This window comes from Gaeumannomyces tritici (assembly GCF_000145635.1).
Source record: "Gaeumannomyces tritici R3-111a-1 unplaced genomic scaffold supercont2.9, whole genome shotgun sequence".
Taxonomy (NCBI): Eukaryota; Fungi; Ascomycota; class Sordariomycetes; order Magnaporthales; family Magnaporthaceae; genus Gaeumannomyces; species Gaeumannomyces tritici.
The window spans coordinates 1,037,760-1,057,886 of NW_008804553.1; the positions used below are offsets into that span (position 1 = coordinate 1,037,760).

Sequence of the window (20,127 nt, forward strand, 5' to 3'; positions counted from 1 at the left end):
GATATCCACGAAAACCAGACGCATACACTTGTAAGGCATATTTCCCGCACCCCTGCAGGCCCCCTGGCATTTCTCCTCAAGTGCTAGTCAATACGCCCGACACTCTTGCCTCGTTTCGTTAGATGTAATGAGAGGTTCATCCTACCAGTCCGTTGTCAGTCAGCCTCTATGCATGCAAGTTACCACCATGAACTTTTGGGCAACCTGGCGGCAGACGGGAGGCATGCGAACTCCTGGCGACTCTGGAGTTGCTGACGCACACCCCTCCATCCGTTGCTGCGCTATTTTCTCGTAGGCCATTCAATACATCCATATTTTGCCGCCAAGCCATGCGGTCAAGGCTTTCCGTGTCGTGGTTTCCGGTCTGTGGGAACTCCTGGCTGTAGAGGCTGGCAGATGAATGACACGGGACGCCGTTTGGCGACCTGGGTCTCGGGCCAAGGCTACCAAGACCTGTGAGGCTGACTGGCTGGCGAGCAAATTGACGCGAGGGGCCTCGCTAGCACTTCGCCGATGGCGCTACTGGAATCCCCTCTGCTCGGTGCGCTGTTACGCTGTTCTCCGCTGCTGCCATAACGGGATTAGAGGATGCGTAACCGCAGGGGAAGCACAGGTCAAGCCAGAGCACAGTTGCTGGCCACTTGGCTGCCGAGTCCGACGAACAAAGTCGCGTTTTTACAGGCGTCTTGGTTTTCGCGAGCAAGGAGAGGAAACAGCAATCTTGTCAAATCTACAGCCATGCCCTCCCTCGGCGCCGTATGTGCTTCCAGTCCTTCACCCCGGCTCCCTCAGTTACACGAGTCGCGGTGCGGCTGGTCGGATAGGTAGGCAGCTGAGTCTGGATGCGTTGGCCCCCGGGCCCTCACCTACAGCCGCAAGCCGTGACTGCCCTGCCGCGCTACCCACAGCACGCACTCGGGGATCATGGTATTGACAGGGGAGGAGCCAAGGCCACACGAGGGCTTGTCGCCGCCGTCCGGGCCCAAGACATACGAACACATACGCCCGTGTCCCCGGCGGTGTACAGGCGGCGAGGGGCCTTGGCGACGTCTTGGTTGTTGTTGGTCGTGGCTCGGCGACCGGACGTCCTGCTCATCGGGCTGTCGTTATTGCCTGTTGCCCTCGCCGACACCCCGGTCGGCCTCGGGACCGAGGGCATGTACCCCTGCCGATCAAGCTGGGAGCAGTTTTATGTGGTGATTTGTCGACCAGTAACGGCAGTGATCTGCTGGATATTGGAATGGGGGCTGTTTTTCGAAATGTGGCGTTGGAAAAGGGCGCTAGAGGGTGGGGCGGTGTTCAGGCGCCCACAAACGATCGCATAATAGTAAATTTAGGCTCACCGTTTGCAGGGGGGCAGGCGGCTGAATCCAGGAGGACAAACAAGTTTCAAGTCTTCAAACCGAAGCCCAACCACGGCATGCGCGCCTTGATACGCTGATGAGAAAGCGCCGCTGTAGCCGCGGGCCGGATTGTCTTCGCTCGCCGTCTTTCACGTGCGGTGCTCTTTTTCCCACTCCTGCCTGTGTCTTGCGTGCGCGAAAAGAGCTGCCTGCCCGTCGGGTGGCAACATCAAGTGTGCAGCTGCACAGCACAGTCTGCCGATGACGCCCGAATTGCGCCTGTCTGCTCGACAGGCTCAAGCAGGTGGCGGTCTCGATAGCCGGCGATCCTTTCCCGCAAAGTCTAAGCTCCTTGGTGCCCAGGCGCGGCGGCATTGCCCTGCTCTGTACTCCAGGTGGCGCACCAAAAGACATGACCACGAATTATTGGAACATCAAAGAGTGGCCGGCGTCATGTTCGGTTCTTTCTTCCATCGCAAGACCCACTTGCCGCCGTAGCATTGGCCAGTCGGCTCCTCGGCAGCTTTGCAGCGTCGTCATCCCAGCTCCCCCCTCATTTTCTCTCCCTCCAGCACTTTGACCACCAACCCATGCCACCCACCTTGACGACATGCCAAGGGCATTTCCCGTCTGGCCGCCCCAGCTGTGCTTACCGTCGTAATTTCACAGCTCACGAGATGTCCGAGGACAAGCCGATTAGAGCCCTCGATAGCAATCACCCCATCCCCATCTTGGTTAGCGAATCTTTACGACTCAAACCATGAGCGCAATCTTTCTTTTTTTCCCGACGCAGTTTATCAGGGCCACCTCCGCCTCGCATCCATGTCTTGCACACCGCACTCGCGGCTTCTTTTTCACCGTTCCTATCCTTGCCTGCCATTACCGGCCACCTCGATACTAAAAACAACGTAGATCCACATTTTTGAGGGCGGGCGGCCATGCGTTAGAGACACTAGCGCCCTGGCGGGGAAGCCAGAGGATTGCGTTGGTACTATGGGCTCTCGCAGGCTTGTTTTCCCCTTGAGTTAGCCTGTGCCAGCGAGCTCACAAACCGTTTGACCCCTTGCCAACGACCGGCTGTGGCGCCTCGTACTGGAGCGATAGCCACGGCAAGAAGCCTCTCGTGAGACAGACCGGGACGTGCTCATCTCAGTCGAGAGCCGGCTGCATGTGGCCAACTTACGACCAAGATCGCCCAAGTCATCTCCAGCTGCGAGCAAGACTGGGCTCGGGCTCGTGCCCCATGGCTCGAGAACCACCGACCTCGCACGTAGCAGGCCAGGGCTTGTGCTTGCTCCTATCCTCCTCCCTCTTCCCTGCATTACTGTACTGTTGCTGCTGCTTCTGCCTCCTTGGCATGCAGCCACTGCTCCCTGGGCCTTGATGGCGAGACCAACATGCCCCCATGTCATAGCTTGTCGTCCCACAGTGGGCTATTCCCGTCAAGGTAGCCCCATCTCGTACCTCTGACACACCAGCCGCATGCTGCTGCAGGATGTCTCGGTCGACTGTGCTGCCTTTTACCGGCCAACCCAAAACCGAGACTCGAACTTTGCAGGCATCGGTTGCCCTCCCCAGCCGCTGCCTGCCTGATGGGTTCGGGCCCGAGCCCGGATGGGGGCATCAAGGGGAGGGCGATCTGGTGGGCTTTCCCCCAGGTGAACCCTTGTCACATATCCCCCTGCCTCCTTACTGGGCTACATGACGGGACCTCGAGCAGGGTCTACATTATCGCCCTGTTCTCATTTCATCTTCTGCTCGGCTCCCCCTCTCCTTCGTCACTCCCTTCCATTCTTCTGTCCCTAACGGTCGATCTTGTTCAACGTCGACTCTGGCAGCGCCAGAAGCACTTGGCTCTCTGTCCCTCTCTACTCCCAGCACCAAGAAGCCCCGGCTTGCTGCCCTGCATCTGTCTAAGCAACTCGCTGCTCACCGACAAAACAGCATCTTAAAAACACAAACATAGACGGCAGCAACGGAGCAGCTGGGCACAGGACAGGACAAGGCAGTGACCAGCCTCCAGTCATGGCGTCAACGCCGTTCATGTGCCTGATAGGGGCATGGTGCGTCCTGATCGCCAAGCTGTACTGGGGCCACAGGAGAAAAGAGAAGCTGCCCCAGGGCTCCAAGCCGCTGCCGGGACCCAAGGGTGAGTGCGCCTCGGTTGCAGTTGGATCGGTTGTCGTCCAAGTATAGGCGCAGAGTGCCTATACATAGACTTGGGTGAGCTTCAGACTGACTCCTGGCCGTTTCACGCCGCACCAATTACAGGCCTCCCTCTGATCGGGCGTGTCCATGACGTGCCGCCTGTCATGACATGGCTCAAGTTCCATGAGTGGAGTAAGAAGTACGGTCCCATTTACCAGATGGAGATGTTCGGCCATGTGCACGTATGGATTTCGTCGGAGCAGATAGTCCAAGACCTGCTCTCGCGGCGCGCGGCCATCTACTCGGACCGACCCACCATCCCGAACCTCCCTGACAACCGCACCAGCGGTGACTACCTCGCGCTGGCTGGCAACAACGAGACGTGGAAGCGTCAGCGCAAGCTGTGCAACCAGATGATGGCAACTAGCGCCAAGGGCGGTCTGCACTCGTACCCGACCCGCGAGCGCGACCGGTTCCTGCAGCTCATGGCCCTGGACTGTGGCAACTATGTCGAGTGGATCGAGCAGTTCACCGCCCGCACCGTTTCGCGTCTGTCATGGGGATCGCCGCACCGCCAGGCCACGCTCCGTGAGACCACCTTTGGCCTGCTTGAAACCATCTCGCCCGGCGGCTCGCTGCCCAACGTCGTCGCCTGGCTCGGTCACCTGCCATTGAAGTTGAGCCCCTGGCAGAAGAGGGAGAAGGCCCGGCACGCACGCGAGAAGGAGCTGCTGGTGGGCAACGTCTCGGACGTCAAGGCGGCCATGGCCAACAACACGGCCGTCCCTAGCTTTACTCGCACCTTCCTCGAGGAGCTCGAGCGCAACCCGCGCGGCAGCAAGGCCGAGGACGACGCGCACGTGGCTGAAGCGACATATGTCGTGGGCCAAATGGCCATCGCCGGCGCCCTCACCATTGGCAGCCCCATCCAGAGCTTCCTCCTTGCTATGCTGCACTACCCCGACTGGCTCGCGCGCCTCCAGAGCGAAATCGACACCCAACTTGGCGGACGCTGCCCGCAGTGGGACGACCGCGAGCAGCTGCCCATGCTGCGCGCCGTGGTTAAGGAAACCCTGCGCTGGCGCCCACCTGTTCCCACCGGCATCCCACACGCGAGCGAGAAGGACGACGTCTATAACGGCTACTTCATCCCCAAGGGCGCCACCATGCACTCGCTGGAGTGGTAAGTCCCTACTCCAGGACTCTTGATTGACTGCTATGTGTTGATATTGACGATTACCACCCAGGTCCCTGACACGCAACGAGGAGACGTACCCCGACCCCGAGGCCTTCAACCCTGCACGCTGGCTGGAGCCATCGTACCCAACTTACAAGGAACCCCTCACCATCTACCCCAACCTGGCCGGATACAGTCAATTCGGCTTTGGACGGCGCACGTGCCAGGGTGTTCCCATCGTCGACCAGGACCTCTTCCTCGCAATGGGTGGCCTCGCCTGGGCCTTTCATATCCGCCACAAGCTCGGCTATGACGGCAAGCCCATCCCTGTCCACTGGAACTCGTACTCGTCTCTGCTTATTGCCAAGCCGCTGCGCTTCGACTTCGACTGCGTCCTGCGCGATGGCAAGGGCCCTATTCTGGACCGCATGGCCTCGGCCGCGCGTGAGATTGAAGAGGAGGAGATCAGGATCGCAGGTCTGGTCGCTAGCGGAAAGCCTAGCCACAACACCGTCGCCGCCACTGTCAGCGCAACCGAAAATGCCCCCGCCGTGAAGGCTACCCTTGCCAAGCCGCGTGTGACCATCGTTGAGAAGGAGGCCGGCAACGACGAGATCATGTCGGAGACGGGCACTCTCGCTAGCGGCAGCGATAGCGACTCGGACAGCCTACGCGACTCGATGCTCCTGTCTGCCGCCGCCAGCGAGGGCGGCTCTAGCGTCTACTCGAGCGACTCGGACGAGCCACGGAGGGAGAAGAAGCCCATTACCGGGCCAAATATGAAGACGGCCGCGAGCATCATGTTTCCCTAGCTGCCTGGTGGCTGGAAGCAATAGACATTTTCCTTTGTATCTTGACTTCAACACGGACCCCTCTTGTTGTTATCTATCATCATACCCATGCTCCATCTAATAACTGCCCGGCCCATGGTCGGCATGGATGGTTGTTGTTTCTTCTTTATTTCTCCTCCCTTTACGTTTATCCTGAACTTACGACCGCTTTGGAGGCCAGATAATGGGGTAATTAGGTATGACAGAGAAATACAGTTACCCCCGCAGTCTTGTGAACACGGCGCCACCTTTCTCGAAATCAGCCGAAATCCGTAATTTCTTGCAAGACGGATGAGATTGTCCAGAGTCCACGCGCATTCGGGTAACCTAACGAGGCTTGTGAGCTTTTCCCGGCGGCCCGGTTGGGATGCAAGCGCATTCGTCATAGGAGGCCCAAAACCAGGACATGGGTAATGTACCTGCCGGCGATGACACCCACGGCGAATCAGGTACTTTATTCTGGTCTCGTTCCTCCACATGCGGCCCTCGCCTTGGATAAGGACAGGAACGTGACGTGGTAAGCGGACACACAGCGCAGGCGTATTTCAAATATAGAAAAGAAGCAACTTTCACACTTTTTCGCGGTCAATCCACGTCGGAACCCGACCCGAGCAAGATTTCTGGTCAATACGGCCCTCATTTGACATACTTTTTGCTGGGGGGTGGACGAGAAGTGCCCAAGCATAAGACAAGTATGAAGAGCAAGGGTTGCAGCTTGCAGATGGGTGGTGGGAAATCCCCGGCATGGTGGGGTGTGTGCCCGCCTGTCAAAGAAGGTGGAACGGACGTGCGAGGAGAGGGCCTGCGCTCGGAACATTTGCCCCGGTGCCGGCGCAGGGTGGGAGGGGGACGATGGGCGGTCCATATGCAAGGTCCAAGCAGAAGCGAAGAAAGAAAAAAAAAGGTTCTTATCCCGTCGTTAGAGGGGGGTGTTTGCTCTTTGTGCTCGTCTCATGTTCCGTGATTGGGGGCGGGTTGGGAGACGCAATCCGATCACGGGCAGACTTGGGATGACGCCCGGGGCTCGGGGATGGCGAAAGACGAAAACGGGCATTACCTCCAGCCAACCTTGACCGGAACAGGACGAGAGCCATGCATCGGGACCGGATCTGGCGTCGTCTCGTTTAGAACTCTGAGGGCGCTCTGCTGGTGCTTGGGTAGGCTCGGCGCTGAGGGATGGGATGTCTAGTGATAAGACACAGCAGGCCAACATCTAGAGCCGCGGCTTGTGAGGACGTAGGTGCCACTCATGGGCGTCACTGCTCCCACTACGTGTGGGATCGGGAAACATTACACGCGGCACCAAGATGAAGCAGCAGACCGAGGCACGAGCACAAGGACAAGTCCGAACTGTCTTGGAAAACCATCCATTCTAGGCCATCAACGCAGGAATGTTGGTAGCTAGCTGTTGAGACCATAACACAAAGACCAATGTCCCTTTTCACGCAGCACAAGCGGACGAGGCGCTCACGAGCTTCCGCCGCCGTGCGAGGCCAGGCCGCCCTTGTGGCCGGCCTCCTTCGCCCTCCACTCGCCCGGCTTGAATGAGCCCGAGGACGCCTTTCCGCCCATCGACGCGATCTCGCGCTGGCAGTGTACGTTGTCAGAGGACGGGCGTGCGACTGTGGAAGCGTGGGGAGGCATTTGTCCTGCTTACCTGCCGCTCGGGATCCATGCTGGCAAAGCCCTGCTTGCCGGTCTCGTCTTCGTCGGGGCTGCCTTCCGCCCTCGACGCCGCCGCCGCCTTTCCGCCCATTGATGCGATCTCGCGCTGAACGGACTCGGCGTTAGCGTGCTATTGGAAGGTGCGTGAGATGTGTGCGAGGGCCCTGCTTACCACACGCTCGGGATCCATGCTGGCGAAGCCCTGCTTGCCGGTTCCGCTGTCGTCGGGGGCGCTCTCCGTCGCAGTGGACGAGGCCTTTCCGCCCTTTGATGCGGCAGCCAGCACCTCCTCCTTGGGGCTGCCGATGAAGGTGATGGTCCTGGTTAGCGAAACACGGTGTGGCAGTGGAGTCGGACGTGACGGCTGGGGCGCTGGTGCTTACCGGTTGGCAAAGTTTCCGGGGTTGGTGTTGGCCATGATGGAGGATTGGTTTAGGCGAGAAGGTCAAATATCTGGACGGGATGGTGCTGCTAATGTAAATAGGTGGTGTAGATACGAGAGAGACGTTGGCGGGATGAAACCTGGGATTCGAAAGCACCTAGAGTGGGTTTATGTTGGATGGCTTTTATGTGCTGCCCATCTGGTACCTACCCTCCAGGCAGGTACCACCCAGCAGCCGGCATTTGAGTCTGGCGTGTCAAAATGCCGTCATAATCGCACATCACTTGTTTGCTTCCAGGCAGCTGCGGTCGCGCTAAGCGGCAGTGATGTCAGTCACCAAACAATTGACATCATCGATGAAGGGACGTGCCGTGTTTGGACGTGGAAGGCGACAGGGGAGGACAACGCTAGCCTTACCAAGCCATAAGGTCGATCGACCAACATTCACAGAGGAAGCAAGCACACAGGCGGCTCGCCGAGCAGTACAATGTACCACGTCGGTCGGCCAGGAAAGCAGCACAGATTGACACACCTAAAAAGCCAAAACCGTTGGGAGTGGGTATTTGATATGGTGGCTAGAGATACATGGAAGCAAGAGACCGTCCGAAAAAAAAAAACATCCCCGGAGAAATTGCAGACCAGATGAACAAGGACGAGAGAAAGAAAATGATAAAATTGAGAAATCCCACCCGCAGTAACCTTCCTCCTTTTCCCCGATCGGCCAATCTCGTCGTAGCGGCGTGTGGTGTTCGGCGGGCTCAGGACGCCCGCCACCAGGCGCTCCCGCTGGGCTTGTATCCTTATTATCTTTTCGTGTGCCTCAACCGCCTTCTTCCTCGCCTCTGCGTATTCTGTCTACCTAGACATTTCACGGGTGTTACCAGGTCCCTTGCTGCTCGCAAATCTCTCATCGTACACCTGTAGCCCATGGCCTCCTCTTGAAAGGGCATATAAGAGTTATAGGAAAGGAAAGAAAGAGTGCATGTGTCGGTCAAAAATACTCAAAGCTCATCCCGAACACGATCGGCGGCGCTCTTTGCGGCCTCGGTGGCCTCGCTAGCTACGCTAGCCGCCTTGTCCCCGGCAGACTTTGCCGTGGCGGTAGCCTCAGCGTAGGCCGCTCCTAGTCGGGAAAAGACGCTCTCGGAGAAGCTTTGCTCCTTGCCGACAAGCAGCTCCGACACGATGCTGCTGACGACGGCGTACTGCTTTGCAGCCTCGGCCGACGCCGTCGCCGCCGCCGAGCCGGCAGCATCCGTAGCACTCGAGGCGCTGCCGCCGACGGCCCCAGTGGCTGCCGCGGCGTACTCACCCACCGCGCTGTAGACGCTTTCGTACCACGGCGTCGGTGTCGGTGCTCCGTAGACGCGCGCGCTCAGCTGACTGACGACGGCTTCCCAGTTGGCCGAGACAGCACTCCCCGCAGCGTCAGCCACAGACGACGCATTGTCGAAGCCCGCTGCGGCGGCAGCCGCCACGTTCTCGCCGACGACAGAGGCGGCCGAGGCGGCGGATTCGCTGGCGACCGACGCAACAGACGAGACGGTTCCCGCAACGTCGGTCGGCGTCGGGGAGGCCGTCAGCGAGCTGTAAGCCGACGACGCGGCTGCCAGGAACTCGGAGTAGCGCGCGTGCGCCACGCCTAGCCCGGCGTAGTAGTTGAACTGGGCATTCTGCAGCAGCCTATCGACGGGTGACGTGGGCGTCGGGGTGGCCACGCCGATGGCCACCTTGGCGCTCTCATATTGCTCCTCGGCCCATGCGCGTCCCTGGCTCAAGCGCGAGGCAGCGATGGTCTCGATGGCGGCCCAGTCGACGTAAGGGGTCGGAGTTGGTGTAGGCGCAACCTTGGTGGAGGCGGCGCCGTAGATGCTCTCGGCCGAGTGTACGGCGTCGCCGAGGCGGGAGCTAGCCGACGCCACGGCCTTGCTGTATGCAGCCGACACGGACGAGAGAAGCGACGAGTGCATGGGCAGCGGAGTACCCTGCATGTTGGCCGAGATAAGCGACAGCGCCGAGTCGTACTGCACCGAAGCGCGTGACATAGCCACAGAGTAGGCTGAGGAAGCCACCGACGAGATCTTGGCTGGCACGTCTACACCAGCTTGCTTGATAGACTCCACCGTATCATCGTCGATGATGGGCTTCCGGCTGGGTACCGCTTGAGCCGCGGCCCCGAATATGGCAGGCTTGACCGCCGAAGCAGTCTGTGCGGGCGGCGCTTGGTCAAGTTCAACCTCCTCATCGTCTTGGTCGTCCTCTGGGAGCTGCGCCATGGAGTCGTCGGAAGACTGCGGCACGGGCACAGGCGCTGGCTTGTTGGCATCTCCCAAGTCGGGAGAGGTAGTCTCACTAGCGTTGGCGACAATTACAGGAGCGTCTGCCACAATCTTGGCCGAGGCAAGCGGCCGCGTTGAGCTAGAGATGGACCCACTGGAGGCACCAGCAGACGACGGCGACGGGGTCCCATCGACAAGACTGGAGACCCGTTCCGACGCACTCTCTGATGCGCTGCTAAAGGCTGAGCTCAGCGACGATACGACACTCTCAGCGGACACGGGGGCGGCGACAGACGAAACTTGCTCGCTGGCCGCCGAGCCTGCAGCCGATGCAGAGGCCGCGCCTTCAAGGGCCTTCTCAGCAGGCTCCGGCACTTGCGTGTCCGCAGCGTCTGCCGGTTTGGACTGTTCTCGAGTATCTTCCTCGGCCTCAGACACTGGCGCTGGCTGGGACTTGAGCTTCTGCGCGGCCTCATAAGCGGCTTGGGTCTTTGCCGAGTCAAATTCGTTGCTGTCATCGAGGATGGATAGCTTGAGGAGAGCGACCTGCTTGAGTCGGCCAAGCTCCCTGGCAGCGTTGGAGGCCAATTCCATGGCCCGGTCCTCAATGGCTTGGGCCTCGTTCTGGCACTCGATTAGTCCCGGGTGCGAGACGACGAGCTTCTCGAGATCCTGCGCCCACTCGTCAAATCGCGTCTTGAGCAGATGGTACTTGGCCCAGTCCTTGTAGGTGATGCCGTCCATCCATGCCCACTTCATGCCGATCTTCTGCAGCGCCAGGTCGCGGATGGAGCCAAGTATCTCAAAGTGGCTGTCGGCCGCTGCCGTCACCTGCGTGCGGACCTCGTCGTCAAAGTTCTCGTGCCACGTGCGCACGGCGCCGGCACGCTCCTTGATTTGCAGCCCGCTCGCCCGGACGGCGCTGACTATCTGCTCCTCGCCCGCAACTGGCGTTGCCGAGCCCTTTTGGACAGAGCCGACAACTTCGATGATGCGGCGGCGCAGCGTCACCAGCTCCGAGACGAGCGACGCCTGCAGCTTGGTCACCAGCGCCTGGCCGGTGCCGTGGATCTCGTGATCGGCCATCTGCGTGGCGATCTCGTTGACGCGCTCCTGGATCTCGGCCGCACCCTCGTCGGCAGCCTTGGTGTACTTCTCCTGCCAGCGCTTGAGGTCCTCGGCCACCGTCTCGCGCGCTATCCGCCGTTTCTCCTCCTCGTCATCGTCGGCCTCGGGCGCCTCGATCTGCTCTAGCGTGTTATCGCTAAACTTGGGCAGCGGCGTCGCCGCGGGCTTGACGGCCGACGCGATGGAGCTGCTGATAGCCGACGCAGCCGACCTGATGGCCGAACTGGCCGAGCTCACGACGGGCGGCGCAGAGTAGGCGGCGCTGGTCGGGGTTGTCGAGGCCGTGGGTCTGGTGAAGGATGATGCCGCCTTGCTCGAGATGGTTTTGGAGAAGGGTTCGGACGAGGCCTTTTGGGCACCAGTATTGTTGTACCTCCCGAGGCGCTTGCCTATCCTGACCAACTGCGGCTCGACCGTGTCCGTGTAGATTACCCTCACCTGAGGCCAGACACTGCTGTCGAGGAAGATGTACGTCTTGTTCCAGGCCCACACGGCCGAAGGGACAGCCGTGTTGATGGCGAAGTGCGAAGCAGCGGCATAGCCCTGAAGGGCATAGGGCTGGACGAAGTCGTAGGTTGGCAGGATCACCTCATGATATGTCTGCAGAGCGCTGGTGCGCGCGATGTCGTAGTAGGGCCCGGCAGCGGCCGAGGCGCGGTCGACATGCGGGGCGAGCGACGCGTCGTACTTGGCGCGGGCCAGAGCCTGGTACTTGAGCAGCTGGGGCTGGACCGTCTTTTGCCACTGGGCGTGGCCGAGGGCCTGGGCCTTGGCGGCGGCGGGCGCGCCGTACTTCACTGCGTAGCCCCGGGCGGGAGTCAGGACGGCGCGGTCGACCGCGTCATAGTAGGGCCGGGCCGTCTTGACGTAGGGGGCGGCGTAGGTGTTGTAGTAGGGCTCGACGTGGGGGACGACGATGTGCTTGAGCTGGAAGTAGGGCACACAGACGGCGGGCGAGGCTTCGGTGCAACGGTCGAGCGTCTCGGGACAGCGGAAGAGGATTGTGATAATGGCGTACCAGGTCAGCAGCCTTGCGCCGAGCCCAAAGAGGGTCGATAGGACGCCTCCGGATCGTGGCGGCGCGGGTGTCCCCCTGGGGGCCTTGACCACATGGCCGTTGGCCGAGGGGGCTACTACGGGTGTTGCGGCTTTGGAGGATCGCGGGGGCTTGGATCGGACAGAGCCGTTGGACTTTGGGCCGTTGGCAGGCATGCTGGCAGGGTCCTGTTCAGCACCAGGCCGAAGACAGGCGGGTCGAGAGAGCCAGTGCTGGGGCGAGTCGGACGCCGAGACGTTGATAACGGAAAGCGCTCGTCTAAAAGTGCAGTCGTGTGCGAGAGGCGCGCGAGGCGTGGGTGCGGTTCGAGTCAGTCAGCAATTAGCAAAGAGTCCGTCGCTCGGGCGGACTGGCCATTTGTCATGGGAAGCACAGCGCCGTTGCAGATGGCGATGGCCCTGGGTGATGGTTGATGGTGGAGGAGGTGATGGGCGTGAAGGGAATTCAAGCACAAGGAAAAAAGCCCAAGGTGGCCACCTGGAGCTTTCCAGGATGCCGCCAAGCGAATTGGCCCACGAGCACGAGCACGGTTGTGCGAGTGGGGCGCGCTGACGGCTCGCTGATAAGCATATGTCAATGGGGCAGGGGAGGGATCCAGATCAATGATCCATTTCCGTTCCCCAGATTCCACGCTTCAAACACGCCGCCAGTGCTGGTGGAGCAGACCGACGACATCAACGTACCGCATCCTGACCGTCGAGGTCGACTTGGACGGCCGACCGGACTCTACTGAGGGACGTGTGGCCGGAGCAATGGCAGGCGTCTGGTGCTGGTGGGAAACTAGAGCTGCTGCTAGTCGAGCATCGATATAGTGCGGTGCACATGCAAACAGAGTAGACAGAGTGAACAGAGCGGACTAGCACGCCTTGTTTTATAACCACCACTGAATGCGAATCTGTGGTTGCACACCTCATGCCTTTCACCTCCTCCCCTCAGCGATCATTTCCTATGTTTGCCAGCTGCGCTTCTCATGCATTCAAACACACATTGTGGCTCGTCGGGAAAGCGAGATGACGTCCGCAGAATGGCGCTAGAGCGAGTGGTGTGTCGATTTGTCCTGCCTTGTGCCAGCAGTGCCTTGGCGGGGGTCTCGTTGGTGTTTTGGGGGCGCAACGTGGTTGGCTCGGCTGCTGGCCATGGTCCATTGATACAGGTGTTTGATTCAGACACTGACATAATTCATTTGCCGCCGAGAGTTGCGATTGCAATCCAGCAGGTGCCAGTAAAGGATCGTTATATTTCTTCCAGACTAATCGTGGATTGCAAGTAGAGTGGACACGATGAATCCAAAATGGGGCCACCCATTTCTCGTCGATGTTTGCCGAAGCTGCTAGGTTGGTGAGACTGGATATCGCTGGATGCCTTCTCAGTATGACTTCAATCCAATGGTGACATGGAGGATCTGATCTTTTGTCTGTTCACAAAGCAGGGTCGACGTCATTGGATGGCAAAGCGGTACAGCCACAAGTGCCCGTCAGCCACACTCATGGACCCACCTACAGCCAGACAAACGCCTGGCTCCTCTCGCCGCCGTCATTCGTTACTGTCATTCGTCACCATCATTCGTCACTGTCAAGGTGGCCCGCTCAACCCTTTTTTTTGGCTTTGGGTTTGTTGGAAGGCCAGATCAAGCCGGCAGCGAACCGACCATCAGTACCTAGTGGCGGCTCCGAGGTTCCATGCCGCGTGCAGCAGTGCTGTCTGCAACGACGACGAAAACCTCGTTAACCCTACCTGCATTCCACGACCGTGGTTTTAAATCGCCACTGCGGGCGGCGACGTCCCCGGTAGTTCCGTCCACCGCAAACGGGCGAAACCCACCACCGACCACACAACACGAGGCCTCTCTCATCGCTCGACCCACGCCTAGCATCGAGTTGTCTGCGCCCAGCCGTCCAGCTGCGTAGCCTCCCTGCCTCGACTGGCCGACGGGCAAGCACGCTGCGCCTTCAATCCCTTCCGCTGAATTGACCACAAACACCAACTCAGACCCCCGGGCTGGGGCAGACCGACACCACCCGAACAAGCCGCGCCGCCCGGCCTGGCGCCCCTCGATTTCCTGCCATTCTCCAGCCGCCCGAGGCCCATAGACCGATCTGGCTGAGCCAGCGAGACATCCCCACCCTTCTTTGTCGGATGGCGCGCCCTTGAAACGACCATCTTCTTGCGCAGACAGAAACCATGGACGATCCGCTAGCCGACGCCGTGCTGCTCGCCGACCCGGAGCCCATCACCCACGCCCGCCGCCGCTTCTCCAATAGCAGTCAAAAGGCGAGGGCCCAGGCTGCCCACCATGCCGCCAACTCGCCAGACCTCGCGGGCGCCGCAGACCCCGACACGTGCCGCATATGTCGTGGAGAGGCCACCGAGGATGAGCCGCTCTTCTACCCGTGCAAGTGCAGCGGTAGCATCAAGTTCGTCCACCAAAACTGTCTGATGGAGTGGCTGTCGCACTCTCAAAAGAAGCACTGCGAGCTGTGCAAGACTCCGTTCCGCTTCACAAAGCTCTACGACCGCCGCATGCCCCAGACCCTGCCATTCGCCGTCTTCGTCTCCCATGTCGTCAAGTACCTGCTCACCAACATGCTGGGTTGGCTGCGCGCCGCCCTGGTCGCCGGGATCTGGCTTGTCTGCCTGCCATACCTTATGAGGTCGATATGGTCGCTGATGTTCTGGATTAGCGACGAGGGCTTTGGAGGCGGAGCTGCCAGCCAAATCCTTGCTCATGCCAGCACCCAGGGCTGCATGTGCCCCGTCGGCCGCGATGCCGTGACCGCCGCCGCTCGCGCCGTCTGTCCATCGACCCCTCTTTTGGCATCAGTGATTCCTACCGGCGAACTCCCACGCGGCAAAACCCTCGACGTGTCCAGCAGCCCTCTTGGCACTCCCCTACACGCCCAAGTTTTGCATTTGGTTCTCTCCAGTGTCGGACTGGTCGGCGACGCCCCCACCACCTCCTCCGATGCCCTGTCCATGCCCATCGTAACACAAACCATGCCTAGACAACCGGCGCCACAGCGCTCACTTCTCGGGGACGTTGCCTTGTTCAACAACATCACGCCGTTGCCATGGCTGAACAGGAACCTGATCTATGTGGCCGAGGGTCAGATCATCACCGTCCTGGTAATCCTGTGCTTCATTCTCATTATCCTGGTCCGTGACTACGTCGTACTACAGCAGCCCGAGATCAATATGCGCGCAGCCTTCGCTGCTGCCGAGAACCGAGGCGCGCGAGCTGGTCTGATGGGTGACCCCGCCGCCGGCCTCCGCGCCGAAGATATCGCTGCGCTTAGGGGCCCCGACCCTATCGAGTTCGACGATGATTCAGACGATGATACCGCGTCGATGGCTTCGGATCGAGCTCAGGATGGGTCAGCTATCCGAGGAGGGCAACCCCGTGCGCGTCTCGCGGCAGAGACTTATGTGCCAGTGCCCATACCCCCATATCGCAGGCGCCCTGTTCAGCTTGCTATTGACAACGGAGAGGAGTCGAGTACCGCGAGAGCGGAGCGTGCGCTGCCCAGCGAAGGCACACCTGGAACTTTGGCTGGGCACATGCCTCAGGCGCACGGGTCCCAGGACGATATGGTTGGCCCAGCGGGCCGCCACCTGGGATTTGTGGAGCCGCTTTCGGTTAGGGAGTTCACGCGCGTTTACCACGAGGCTCATGGCGATTCAGACGAGATGGCCAGACTGTTCCAAGAACGCGGCCAGGGGGCCAGGGCCGAGCCGTGGCTGAGACTGAGGCGAGAGAAGGAGGCGAGTATGGCAGCAAGTGAGTCTGGCCCGAGCTCTGAGCAATCGTCGGTGCCACACGACCGGCAGACCCAGACCGTGGATCGCGACGTACCGGAGCAAGGCGATGAATGCACACCCTCCGTTACTGAGCAAGAGCCCGTTTCTTCCCACGATTCGGATCAGTCTTCGTCAGACTGGACCATTCCCACCGACTCAGCTGGGGAAGAAGATGGTCCGTCGACTATCAAAGGTAAAGAAGCCGAGGCTGGCGTTCAACCCGATTCAAACCCGCCACCCGCAGCACTTGCGCCAGTCCCCTCAGCCAAGGGCAAAGAGAAGGCAGTGGAAGAGGTACCTTCATTACCTGACCACGTCGTCGCTCCCCGACCAAGGGCAAACACGGATGGGCCTTTGATCCATGATGGAGTGCACCCGCTGGCAAACAACTCATGGGCCTTTTCGCCTTTGGACCAGCCGTCGTCAAGCTCCTCGGCACGTGCTGTGCCAGCTGATGCGAGCGGGACTGAGTGGGCTCCGTCATCATCTGACTTGCAAGCCGACGATGAGGAAATCGTCTCGCCACCGGCCTCTCAAGAAACGCAGCCATCTGCGGCGGATGTGTCTGGCGAGGGAGAAACGCTAGCATGGGTCAACCTCCCCGATTTCAATGATATGCAGATAAACCCGGCAGCACAAGAGGGCCGGCAGCAGCCTCACGAAGAGAGGCAGCCTGCGGGGATCATAGAGAGGCTGGCCGAATTCATGTGGCGGGGCGTTGACCCCGCCGCCGGAGGCGCAGAGCAGCGCGCTCGCGTGAGGGCGTTTCTGGGGGACCCAGACCATGAGTTCGGACTGGGCGAGTTGATGGAGCATGACGGCCAGGATGGGCATGGGGGTGACGACGAGGCGCGTGACGAAGAGCATCCGGATTTGGGCGCTCCTGCGGCCATGGAGGGCCCAGAACTGCAGCGACAACGGGAACAGCTACAGCGCGACGCCGAGGCCGTCCAGGAGGCCGTCGCTGCCATGGACCCCGAAGCCATCGAGGATGCCGAGGACTTTGAGGGCGTGATGGAGCTGCTAGGCATGCGCGGGCCCCTTGCTGGGCTTTTCCAAAACGCCGTCTTCTGCTCGTTCCTGGTGTCGGTGACGGTGTTTGCTGGCATCTTTGTGCCCTATAACATCGGCCGCGTATGCGTCTGGGTGCTGGCCAACCCGATGCGTCCGGTGCGCATCGTCTTCAGCACCGTCAAGCTCGTGCAAGACTGCGCCCTCGTGGCGGCCGGCATGGCGTCATGGCTCGCTCTTCGAATTGCCAACATGGTCAGTCCGCTGCTGGCGCTGCAGAGCCTATCTCGGCGCTACGTGATGCCGCTCGTGCGCGCGTCGTACTACATGTCGCTCGACGCGGCGCGCCGCATTGTCGAAAGTTTTACGGTCGATCCGCCTGTCATCTCGACCAGCGAGATTCGCAACTTTTCGGCCGTCAGCCATGATGCCCTGCTCTCCATAAAAGCCAACATCGCCCTAGTCTTTTACGCGGTTTCCCGTGGGCTTACATTCGTCTTCGGGGGCGACTACTCGAGCAAGAGTGGCGAGGTGGCGTCCTTTGTGGGAAACGCGACCAGCGCCGCGTGGGGCGGGCTCAGGGAGATACCCAGTGTGCTGGCAGACCCCGGATCCTGGGTCATCAACCTCAGCCCGGCCGAGGCGCCGGCTGCCGTGAACCCAGATCTCGCCTTCTGGGACGGTACGGACCGGTTCTGGGCGGTGCTGGGCGGCTATCTGGCACTCTGCGTGGCGGCGGCACTGTACCTGCACCGCGGGCGGCCCTTCTCGACCAGCGCATCGGGCCAGGAGCGCGAGGCGTCCATCGTGGATGGGCTCAACCAGGCCAGCGGGGTCATGAAGGTGATCCTCATCATCGGCATCGAGATGCTCATCTTCCCGCTGTACTGTGGCCTGTTGCTTGACGTGGCGCTGCTGCCGCTGTTTGAGAAGACGACGCTGCGGTCGAGGGTGCTGTTCACGTACAACTACCCGCTCACATCCATGTTTGTGCACTGGTTCGTCGGGACGGGCTACATGTTCCACTTCGCCCTGTTTGTGTCCATGTGTCGCAAGATTATGCGCAAGGGCGTTTTGTGTGAGTCCTTGTTCTCTGTTCCCACCATCTCATCATGCCCATCCGACCTATCCATCTGCCAGCCAGTCGGTTTGGCACTTAACTTGACTGACTTGGCTCTACCCTCCAGACTTCATCCGAGACCCCGACGACCCCGAGTTCCATCCGGTCCGCGATGTGTTGGAGCGCAACGTTACGACGCAGCTACGCAAGATCCTCTTTTCGGCCTTTGTGTACGGCGCCTTGGTCATGGTGTGCCTGGGTGGCGTCGTTTGGGGCCTGTGGGCGTCGCTCCCTGGCGTGCTGCCCATCCACTACTCGTCCAACGAGCCCGTGCTCGAGTTCCCCATCGATCTGCTCTTTTATAACTTCCTGATGCCGCTCGCAGTCAACTTCTTCCGCCCCAGTGACGGGCTGCACGCCATGTACACGTGGTGGTTCCGCCGCTGCGCTCGGGCCCTGCGCGTTACCTGGTTCCTGTTTGGCGAGCGTCGCATCGATGAAGAGGGTGCGCTTATGCTGGGCGCCACGTCTGATGCCCGCAAGCTGCCCTTCTGGCGTAGGCTCTTCCTCGAGGTCGACGATGGGGCTGAGGTGGTGCCCAAGCAGTGGCACAAGCTGTTCGACATGGACAAGCCACGCACCACGGCCGAAATGTCGCCCGAGGAGCTGGAAGCGCTCGCGCTGCGCAAGCGCCTGCTTGTGCTTTCGAAGCAGATCGTGCCCGACGGCCACTTCGTGCGGACCCCGGCATCGGACCAGGTCAAGGTGCCCAAGGGCCGGCGAGTCTTCCTCGACGTGACCGAGGCCAACGTGCGGGATGACGGGCTGCCCGACGTAGGCGTTGGTGCCGACCTCTACTCGAGCGAGAGCTACCAGCTCGTATACATCCCGCCGCACTTCCGCGTGCGCGTCTTCCTCTTCATCCTGTCCATCTGGATCTTTGCCGCCGTCACGGGCGTCAGCCTCACCATCATCCCCCTCGTCTTCGGCCGCCGTGTCTTCAAGATGCTGATTCCCTCCCATATCCGGACTAATGACATCTACGCCTTCAGCATCGGCATCTACGTCCTGGGCTCGGTGGCCTACGGACTCTTCCATCTCGGCAGGCTGTGCAGCAAGTCCAAGGACTGGGTTTCCAAGGCAGCCTCGGCCGCCCGGGACCACGCGGCAGCGCGCAAGGCCGCCGCCGTGGCCACCAGAGCCGCCAAGCTTGTCTACTGCTATTTCTTCCTGCTCGTCGTCTTCCCGCTGCTTGTCTCGTCCCTGATCGAGCTCTACTGCCTCATCCCGCTCGACACCTACATGTACTCGGCCCTCTTTGTCGACGGCGGCCCGGGCGGTCGCCCCAGCAGCATCATGCTCGGCCCACCGGCCGCCACGGGCTCTACGCACACCATCCGTGTCATCCAAGCCTGGACCATTGGACTTCTCTACCTCAAGCTCTCGGCCCGAATCGTCGACCTGTGGTACGAGGAGTCGCGGCCAGCCGCGGCCCTGCGCGCTATCGTCGCTGGCGGCTGGCTCAATCCCGACGCCGGGGTCCTGACACGTGCCTTTGTCATACCAGGCCTCGTGCTGTCGGCCGTGGCTATCGTCGGCCCTCTTGTCTCGGCCCACGTGTTCCTCTCGTGCTTCCAGAACGCCAACACTGGCCTCGACGCCGCAGCGGCGGCACCCGCAGCGGGCATCAACCCGACGCTTGTGTACCGCCTGAGCTTCCCTGTTGCGGCCATGGGCGTCCTCCTGGCTTCCATGGCGTGGGCCACACTGGGAATTTTCCGCTCGTGGCGCGTCCGCATCAGAGACGAGGCGTACCTGATTGGGGAGCGTCTGCACAACTTTGGAGTGGGCTCTTCAGGTCCTCCACCGGCAACCCCAGGCAGCCACAACCACCCCCGTGCCAGGGTTGCGTGGCGCGAAGGCGGTGCCGCAGCGATATGATGGAGAAGCAGAAGCACATGCCGCCTTGGGCCGTCATGGTCCCAGCTCGTCTGTTCTCGTTCCGCCCACATTCCTTGGCCGCATGGGCCCTCGAAATGATACTCAGGTCCCGGCAGACGCCACAACATCATCTCATCCCTCTTGTATATATCCTGATAGTCGCAATCAAGTGCATCATTATAGACTAATCATAAACCTTCCGTCATGGCACTGTCAGAGTATCATGTCGGCAACGCGGCACAACATGCTCCTGGCTCAAGCACGCAGGCCGACTAGTTTGCTTGGACAGGCGCCTCATACAACACCCCCAA

The 20,127-nt window shown here is 60.6% G+C and overlaps 5 protein-coding genes across 5 annotated transcripts; 3 read left to right on the forward strand and 2 right to left on the reverse strand.

Annotated features, from left to right (window-relative positions):
- Nucleotides 1–738: 738 nt before the first annotated feature.
- GGTG_12821 (hypothetical protein) lies at nucleotides 739–1,441 on the forward strand (the record flags this gene model as incomplete). Its single annotated transcript, XM_009230722.1, has 2 exons — nucleotides 739–756; nucleotides 1,028–1,441. 2 exons carry the CDS (start codon nucleotides 739–741, stop codon nucleotides 1,439–1,441), a joined length of 432 nt encoding a protein of 143 aa, XP_009228986.1.
- A 1,927-nt stretch (nucleotides 1,442–3,368) lies between these two features.
- Nucleotides 3,369–5,480, forward strand: GGTG_12822 (hypothetical protein; the record flags this gene model as incomplete). The annotated part of the gene is made up of 3 exons (XM_009230723.1): nucleotides 3,369–3,492; nucleotides 3,615–4,674; nucleotides 4,739–5,480. 3 exons carry the CDS (start codon nucleotides 3,369–3,371, stop codon nucleotides 5,478–5,480), a joined length of 1,926 nt encoding a protein of 641 aa, XP_009228987.1.
- A 1,361-nt stretch (nucleotides 5,481–6,841) lies between these two features.
- On the reverse strand, nucleotides 6,842–7,744 carry GGTG_12823 (hypothetical protein). The gene is made up of 4 exons (XM_009230724.1): nucleotides 7,547–7,744; nucleotides 7,336–7,462; nucleotides 7,156–7,269; nucleotides 6,842–7,085 (listed from the first exon to the last, which is right to left on the reverse strand). Exons 1-4 carry the CDS (start codon nucleotides 7,579–7,581, stop codon nucleotides 6,966–6,968), a joined length of 396 nt encoding a protein of 131 aa, XP_009228988.1. The 5' UTR covers nucleotides 7,582–7,744; the 3' UTR covers nucleotides 6,842–6,965.
- A 296-nt stretch (nucleotides 7,745–8,040) lies between these two features.
- GGTG_12824 (hypothetical protein) lies at nucleotides 8,041–12,508 on the reverse strand. The gene has a single exon (XM_009230725.1). The coding sequence runs from the start codon at nucleotides 12,162–12,164 to the stop codon at nucleotides 8,547–8,549; it is 3,618 nt and encodes a 1,205-aa protein (XP_009228989.1). The 5' UTR covers nucleotides 12,165–12,508; the 3' UTR covers nucleotides 8,041–8,546.
- A 1,057-nt stretch (nucleotides 12,509–13,565) lies between these two features.
- Nucleotides 13,566–20,123, forward strand: GGTG_12825 (RING finger membrane protein). Its single transcript, XM_009230726.1, has 2 exons — nucleotides 13,566–17,893; nucleotides 18,003–20,123. The coding sequence occupies exons 1-2, from the start codon at nucleotides 14,191–14,193 to the stop codon at nucleotides 19,814–19,816; spliced, it is 5,517 nt and encodes a 1,838-aa protein (XP_009228990.1). The 5' UTR covers nucleotides 13,566–14,190; the 3' UTR covers nucleotides 19,817–20,123.
- The last annotated feature ends 4 nt before the right edge of the window (nucleotides 20,124–20,127 follow it).

Excerpts from the sequence above, each read along its gene's own strand:
- GGTG_12823 (XM_009230724.1), bottom strand. The coding sequence starts at position 7,581 with ATGGCCAACACCAACCCCGGAAACTTTGCCAACCG. Across the intron at positions 7,463-7,546 it reads CCCGGAAACTTTGCCAACCG|CCCCAAGGAGGAGGTGCTGG; the intron begins GTAAGCACCAGC and ends CTTCATCGGCAG. Across the intron at positions 7,086-7,155 it reads GCATGGATCCCGAGCGGCAG|CGCGAGATCGCGTCGATGGG; the intron begins GTAAGCAGGACA and ends GTACACTGCCAG.
- GGTG_12825 (XM_009230726.1), top strand. The coding sequence starts at position 14,191 with ATGGACGATCCGCTAGCCGACGCCGTGCTGCTCGCCGACCCGGAGCCC. Across the intron at positions 17,894-18,002 it reads TATGCGCAAGGGCGTTTTGT|ACTTCATCCGAGACCCCGAC; the intron begins GTGAGTCCTTGT and ends TCTACCCTCCAG.
- GGTG_12824 (XM_009230725.1), bottom strand. The coding sequence starts at position 12,164 with ATGCCTGCCAACGGCCCAAAGTCCAACGGCTCTGTCCGATCCAAGCCC.